General features: G+C 43.1%; 1 protein-coding gene across 1 annotated transcript; it reads right to left on the bottom strand.

Annotated features, from left to right (window-relative positions):
- Positions 1–233: 233 nt before the first annotated feature.
- Positions 234–7,320, bottom strand: LOC116204722 (PH, RCC1 and FYVE domains-containing protein 1-like). The gene is made up of 9 exons (XM_031536970.1): positions 6,706–7,320; positions 5,303–5,389; positions 4,787–4,876; positions 4,551–4,637; positions 4,348–4,467; positions 2,084–4,189; positions 1,836–1,982; positions 837–1,348; positions 234–693 (listed from the first exon to the last, which is right to left on the bottom strand). The coding sequence occupies exons 1-9, from the start codon at positions 6,751–6,753 to the stop codon at positions 534–536; spliced, it is 3,357 nt and encodes a 1,118-aa protein (XP_031392830.1). The 5' UTR covers positions 6,754–7,320; the 3' UTR covers positions 234–533.
- Positions 7,321–7,606: the final 286 nt, after the last annotated feature.

The following is a 7,606-nucleotide window of genomic DNA, read 5'->3' as shown; positions in this document are numbered from 1 at the left end:
ATCTAATATACACTGTCCGTAGTTAGTTATTCGACAATGAGAACGGCGTGGATATCGTCTCACTTGATAATCTGATGAGAAGAGTCGAGGATGACCTCTCCGTTTCGTAGCGTAAGAGACAGAGCTATATATCATCTGTTGAATTTCTCGTGTTGTATAATCACATTCGCGTGCGACAAATTGTCGATTCGAACACCCACGTATTGGGCAGAGACCAAACACCGAGCCCCAAATGTACAAAAGGACATGAGATTTTACTTGGGGGAGTGTACTCTATATACACTACAATATATATGTATTGAGCAGAGGCCCAAAAATAATTACGAAAATTATGATGCTAAATAAATCGAAAAAGATGAAGAAAAGACTACGGCAAAAATCGGAAGAAGAGGGGCTTCGATGGGTTTTAACAGCCGAAGAAAAGGTGAAGCAATTGAAGCAACATAACATTAGAACATTACCAGAGAAACAGAATCTCTCTGTTTCACTTCCCTTCTTCCCTTCCCTTCCCTTCCCTTCCGTAAATTCTAGGACTAGGCTTGAGAAACGGGAGACATGGCCCCCTCGGACCTCCGACCTGCTGGGCCCGAGACCAGTGACTTGTCAGACCCTCGAACGTTGTACCTCTCATATACCCTCTCCCGATTCTCCGACCACCATGTCTCCGCTTGGTGCTCCCCGAATCTCCTGCGGCTGTAAATGAAAAGTATTTCAGTTATCAGTGCTGGGATGAGAGACATTGAAAGGCCGACAGGAAACGAATGGTAACATCATACGAGATTAACGAGCGGAGCAAGACCACCGACTCAGATGGTTTCACAAGTGGCTTGAAGTACCTGAATCTGACTCGCTTCAGATCTCTGGTTCCATCCCGCAAGGCCACGAGGGTGATATAAACACCAGGCTCGTACTGTTCGATCCACTCCGCCTCTACAAGACTACTACCACCGTCCCCTCCAGCCATAGTCGAACTCCTGGATCTAATGCTATTGTTGTCTCCATCGCCCAGTTCTGACCCATTACTGGCGGTTGGGCGAAGCCCTTCCTCACCAAGTGGCTGCCTCGGAATGTCCAAGGGTTCACTTGGGCCGTTGGAAGTGAGTGCAGGATCGCCATAGTTTCGAGCATTATAGCCGTGAATTCCATTGGAGACAGTGGAGTCGATCCCCAGGGAGGTAGAAGCCAATAAAGAGGCAGTTGTCATGGAGTTAGATCTCGAATGGGTTTCGCTGCTCGAGTCGGAATAGTGAATGCCATTGGACTCCAAACCACTTGGCTGGTATGCAGGTGTCGTACTCTCAGCAGCATCATATGTTCCAGGGGGCAGCCTCTCAGCCATATCTTTTAGCTGCAAAATAGGCCGGTGCCGTATTCAATCATAATATTTCAAAAGAAATTTGCCAGACTTCATTGGAGCCATTTTCCGAAAACACGTGCCGCGGTCATCGTAGTCGAAATGCTACAATTATGATTTCATTCGTGAGAAAAGTCAATCAAATGTCACTAAGTCAATCTATTTGAAAGTAAACTGGCCCGAATCCTTCGATTTGATTGGTTCAATTGCATGAATGGCCACTCGAATTGACACTGTTTTAGGATTTAAAAAATTAAGTAAAATCTTCCTTGTACGAGATTGAAAAACATGATCAACTATTTATCTTTCCTCCATTCACACAGAAAATAATTTATTCAAGGTGTTTTATGCATTTTCCGACGTGCAACTTTTTCCCTATTCAAACAGGGAAAAGTCGTTTCAAACTTTCAGGAAGAGCAAAATTGAAGGAATCCTTTTACAAGCAAAGCGGCAGATATGAAATCAAGATATATGAAGAAACCTGCGCTGTAAGTGACTTGATGACTTCTTTCGCAGCTTTGGACTTGGCTGACTCCTCTGCCGCCAATGCCATGGCTTCTTGAGTTTTCTTTGTTGACCTCTGGAGCTCTACTTCCTGCTGTTCACATCTATGTCTAAGGCTCTCGACCTAAACAATTCAGTGAAATAGTTAGTCTGGTAGAAATATACGCGACAACCACTTTGATATTCGAAAAAATTATATGCAAAAACACCACCACATTGAAGTACCTGAGCGCGCAACTTCAGCACCTCTTGATTTAAGAGCTCATTCGTTTTCTTCAGGCTATCAGTGATACTTTTAGAGAAGGAAAGTCCTGATGTTGTCGGCACAGGTGTAGCAGAGCGTGGCGGGCTCGGCTTTCTTGAGAAAGGCGATACAGACCTCGAACTCACACCAGATGGAGTAAGAATTGGTTTTGGTCCAGTTCTTCGCAGATCAGCAGCAGTCGACAGAACAACATCTTTGAGCTGCACAAAAGGTGGTTGAGAAGACCGGACAAGGGAGAAGGCATCCGCCTTCTTCCCTTGTTTAGCAGCTTTACTGTCCAGCTGCTTGATCAAATCCATATTAGTTGGCATAACCGACTTGGACAACCTTAAATCGGCCTTGTCAAGCCGGTCCTTGTTTTCCCCCGACAATCGGGGTCCTGCATTCTTTTTGTTATTCATACTGGCTTCAAGCACCTTGTTCAGCTTCACATAGCAGGAGTCGCATACCCTATAGGGCTTCCGAGGATTTGGAGCCAAGGCTGCTCTCACTGCCTTCCTGGAACTGCAGGAGTGGCAGTGGACAAGTCCACAGTTGTAGCAATTATGCCTTTTTCGGGTGAACCCAAATGCCTGCCTACAAGCAGAGCACTGAGACTGCTCAGCCCCTGAGACCCACTTGTGTAGACATATTGCTGCTGTGTAATTCGAACCACAGGCAATATATTTCACGTGCCTGTCCTTCAAAGCTTCAACCAGAGTTGGAGTCTTCCGATCTTCGAGATCTCCATGCCCCAGTCTCCCATTAGCACCCTTTCCCCATGTATAAACTTCGTTCTTTGAAGTTAACACGGTCACATGATACGAACCGCAAGCAATTTCTTCAACAATTTCTCCTGCCAATTTATCTTCCACCGAGCAAGGAATCTTCCCATCAGACGAAGGATTCCCAAGCTGTCCATATACAGTACTACCCATTGTGAAAACACGTCCTGATGTGGTCAATCCAACTGTTATGCTGTGGCCACATGCGATTTTGCAGAAATTATAGTCGATTAGAGCAGGCACACAAGTGGGCTTCAATCGAGGTTCCTTGTCTCCTTGCCCTAGGCGGTTTTTATCTCCATCCCCCCACGTGAAGAGCTTTCCGGAAGAAGTGGAAGCACTGGACTGAGTCGCGATAACCTCCACAACAGCAGCGGTGTGCCAAACACCACAAGCAACAGCAATCGTCCGAAGCCCAGATAGAGATTCTACTTCTCTAGGAGACATCACGTTTTCCCTATCACCATGACCTAACACACCGAATGTTCCATCGCCAAAAGTAAAGAGCTGCCCCATTGATGTTATCAGAGCTGTGTGCCATGGACCACAACTTACATAAGCAATCTGAAGTCCCTCGAGAGGACCTGAGATTCTCTTGGGTATCCAGTGGCTAACATCTGTACCATGACCCAGAAGTCCAGCATTATGCATGCCATCTCCCCATGTGTAGAGTTCTCCTGCCACCGTAACGGCACAGGTATGAAATTCACCGCAGGCAACAAAATCGAGACTGGTAAACCCAATAGACTCAACAAAACGAGGCTGCACCACGTCCCTCCCAACACCATGACCCAGACGTCCTCCTGATTCTTCACCCCACGTGAAAACCTCACCTTGCTTTGTTACAAGAGCAGCATGCTTTACCCCACATGCTATGTGATGTACGTCAAGAACAACATTTGACTCCAACGGTCGGGGTAAGAGCACATCAGCTCTATTGCTCATAAAATGAGCATTCTTCTCAGGCCCCACCTTGATAACGTTATCACATATTATTTCGCCCCAAATGTATACATCACCTAAAGCATCGCAATCGTCTGGTGCTGAACCGTGACTGGAAGTGCTGGGAGCACTGGAAACACTAACACGAAAAGCATCAGCATTGATAGATCCTTTTACTTGCATGTTTGCGTTTTCTGATGCTACATGTGATCTTCCAAACTGCACAGGGTTCTCAGCCACCGAACTGTTTGGAGAAGTAACTGGATTTGTTGTACTAATAGAAATGTCAGGCGAGCTTATATCTCGAGTAGCACTCACAGAACTCTCACTTGGGCTGTTGGATGTCAAATCTCTGTTATCCTGAAATTCATCGACCATGAAGTAATTTATAAGAAAACCAATAAAAGCTAAAAGTTTATTCTATTCTGTTCATAAGAATAAACTGTTTGGAATACATAAACGCGGCATAAGTAATATAAAATATAGTCAAACAAAAAGATTTAGGTAGGTAGCATTACATCAAGGTAGGGGCTTCCATCACACCATCCGTCAATCTTAGAACGTCCTCCTTGACCGGAAGATATTAGTGATTTAAGGCCAGCAATCCACACCTCTGCCTCAACTTTATCCTTGCAGATCTGAAACAGAATAAAGGAGAAATCAATTTGAGAGAGAACTTTATTGACATCTCATCATGAAATATTTCAAACACTAAACCAACCAGATCAAGGGAGCGCTTCCCGTCGTTATATATCAAAGAAAAGGACAAGTAGTCCTTCTCTGGTCGAAGGTAACGTCGAAATACAGCCTGAGCAGTACACAAAAGCATAGGATTAGGCACTTAATGGCTGATTTTTTGTTTTACCATCATAAATCAACCAGTCAGATTCATAAGCCAAGATGAAATAATCAAGAAAACGAGGAATATGATGTCACATAACAAGTACAGAAACTCACAGTTCTCTGTCCAGGAATAATTCTTATAACAGATGCTAACTTCAAACTTCTTTCACCACTACTTGAAATCCAGATTAAAGAAGATTCATCCTGTAAGATAGGTAAAAACAAAGGGAGTTACAGTTAAGCAATGTAGAACACTACTACTCCAGGTATCATGCCAAGAATATTGTCAGTTACTCAAATTTGCTTGCAGCAGCAAGGAAGTGGTGAGAGACAAGCACACAATTACTAAAACAAGCAGCAGCACAGTAACTATTTTCGAAAAATGCTGCTAGTGTATTTGCACCACCTTACTAAAACAAGCATCAGACCAGAAACTATTGTTGACTAATCAATTAGAGTATTCACTGCACAAATTTTGACAAATATAAGTGAATTCATTAGAATGAACTATCCTTCTACTTTCAAATCTGTCCCAAGTTTTTCTACAAGCATATCTTTGCTGCAAAAGAAACTAATAACAATAATTACGATAATATCTACAATAATAAAAGACGTGGCTTCAAAACTCACACTAGATAGCCTAAACTGATAGAACTTGGGTTTTCCCTTGCGGCCATATTTAAGCAGCTGAGCACCTCTCTTCAGGGCAATCAATGCCTGAAAAAATTAGGATACCATTCATAACTTGAGTAAATATAGTCAACAAACTATTAAAAAACAATGTATCATCAAAAATCCAAATATTGGCAATTACTCAAATATGAATACTGGGAATGTAATATCACCTATAAGGGGCAGGTCTATGTTATAGAATAAAACTGCAATAAATTAATCAGCATTGACAAGAATCTTCAACTTGCAGCCCTAATAATAAATTCTTTTCTTTACCCATTAGAAGAATATCTTTGAACAGAATTTGACAGTTAGGAGTAGAGACAGAAATCACGAATAAGCAAACACATATTCCCCATAGTTTGATGAACCTTGAGTGGCATCCAGAAAAAGAGCTGCTCCCAAATCCTTTCACAATCTACGGCAGTCTAGTAGTCTTATGAAAAGAAGAAACCCTCCCTACTTCAAACAATCTCTTTCCAAAACATCAGGACACTGCTGCCCATATGAAAATTATTAAGTTAAGAGCTCTGCTGTTTCCCTAGTCTGACCTTTCCTTAACTAACTAAGCTCTAAACTATCACTAATTTGCTCCTTCACAGGCTACTAATTTGTTGATTTCTTTTTGAAGGTGCAAATATGTGACAAATCCGAGTAGGCATTGCCACAGATATAGCCGCCCCAAACATAAGAATGAACTACTAGTGTATGTGGAAGCTCAAGAGGTAATGCAGTTTGATCTATTACATCAATGCATTCCCTTCTCAACATGTACAGAAAAATCCCTTGTCTCTGAAACGAAACAAATCTTTCAGTGCGAATCCTGCCAATTCTCAAAAATAGGCATGACACAAAAGAAAGAAGTACTTCAACCTAATCTATGAACCATCTGCACGTAATCGACCATCTGCAGCTTGGATAAACTTGCGCCTTCACAAGGTTACACTTACTTCCTTCAAGAAGTAGAACCTCATCATACTATCACATCCGGCGAATTCTCCTTCTTTTTTTGTCTCATATTTTCACAAAATACAGGGCCACGCCGTATCTACTATTTCCATTCGGGCAGATGGCACGGATCATTTCCAAGATAAGTTTCCAAATATTTGAGTTTTGACCATATCTTTCTATAACTATGATTGCCGGCTATCTATCAATCCAAGTTCTACAGGATCGACCGGCCAAGTTTGTCATCTTCACTGAGATTGCTAGAGAACAGAAGATTGAGACCATATACCAACAAAAGAACCAAAAGTCGTGAAATTTCCCAGATTTTGTCTTTAACCGTCGGAAATGACACACAGCCTCAAATTAGGAATTGCGCAGGAAAGGGCCTGAATGAGAAGGGGGAGAGAACGGACCTGCTCGATGTCACGGTCAGCATTCCCGTAGCTAACAAGATCTGCCATTCCATGTAGAAGTTTCACCAGAAAGCCACCACCCTCTGCGATCGCTCACCGGAGCTCCGGTCATCATAAACCGCAGGCAACAGCTTCACTACCATCAAAAAGAACCCACCTCACATCACCGCCGCCGCAGCTTCTGTACGATCTTCTTATCCAGCTCTCTCTCTCTCTCAGTGCTAGCTCCTCCGATCACTGACGCCAGACGAAACAAGAGAAGAAAACCGAAATGCAAAGCCACAGAGTCAGCACAGCCCTCGCAGATCTGCTTCTCTCCCCGATAATCGGAGAAATTCCTCCCAGCGCAGAAGTAACGAAGCTCCGAATCTCCCAAAAACTCGCGGTTGACTGGGGAAGCAGACTGAGTGGACTCGGAGGGGAAGAGGTCTCGCTTCTCGGGCGAGTGCGAGTCGGCTCCGCAGAGCAGGCAGGCAAGGAGCGGCTGCCGGACAGAACCGAGCCGGTACGACGCCGGAGAGCCGGAGGGGACGAAGAGAGAGACGGAGGCAGAGAGAGAGAGAGAGAGAGAGAGAGGGAGGGAGGGAGTCCGTAAAAGACAACTGGTCAAAGACAGAAAAAGGGAAAAAGCCATTGAAATGAGATGAAATCGCCTGACAGATTTCCGAGAAGCTTATTTAATTTTTATTTTTAAACATTAATAAAAACATAAAAGATAAAATTAAAAAAAGAAAAACGGATCAACAACGATTAGTTAACGGTTTAACACTCGTTCCTCTTAAATAAAGTTTCGACTTTGAATCTACTAAATAAAAAAAATTCTTAATTGGGAAAAATTTTCCCTTAATTAATAAATCTAGCTCAAATTAGATTAATCAGAATCTATTACACTTTCAAATAG

The sequence above is a fragment of the Punica granatum genome, chromosome 4 (genome assembly GCF_007655135.1).
Source record: "Punica granatum isolate Tunisia-2019 chromosome 4, ASM765513v2, whole genome shotgun sequence".
Lineage (NCBI taxonomy): Eukaryota > Viridiplantae > Streptophyta > Magnoliopsida > Myrtales > Lythraceae > Punica > Punica granatum.
This window is presented reverse-complemented; position numbering and strand designations above follow the sequence as displayed.

Bases quoted from the DNA above. Each gene is read 5' to 3' on its own strand.
- LOC116204722 (XM_031536970.1), bottom strand. From the start codon at position 6,753: ATGGCAGATCTTGTTAGCTACGGGAATGCTGACCGTGACATCGAGCAG. The intron at 5,390-6,705 runs GTCCGTTCTCTC...TAATTTTTTCAG, and splicing joins CTGACCGTGACATCGAGCAG to GCATTGATTGCCCTGAAGAG. The intron at 1,983-2,083 runs GTACTTCAATGT...TGAATTGTTTAG, and splicing joins TGCTGAAGTTGCGCGCTCAG to GTCGAGAGCCTTAGACATAG.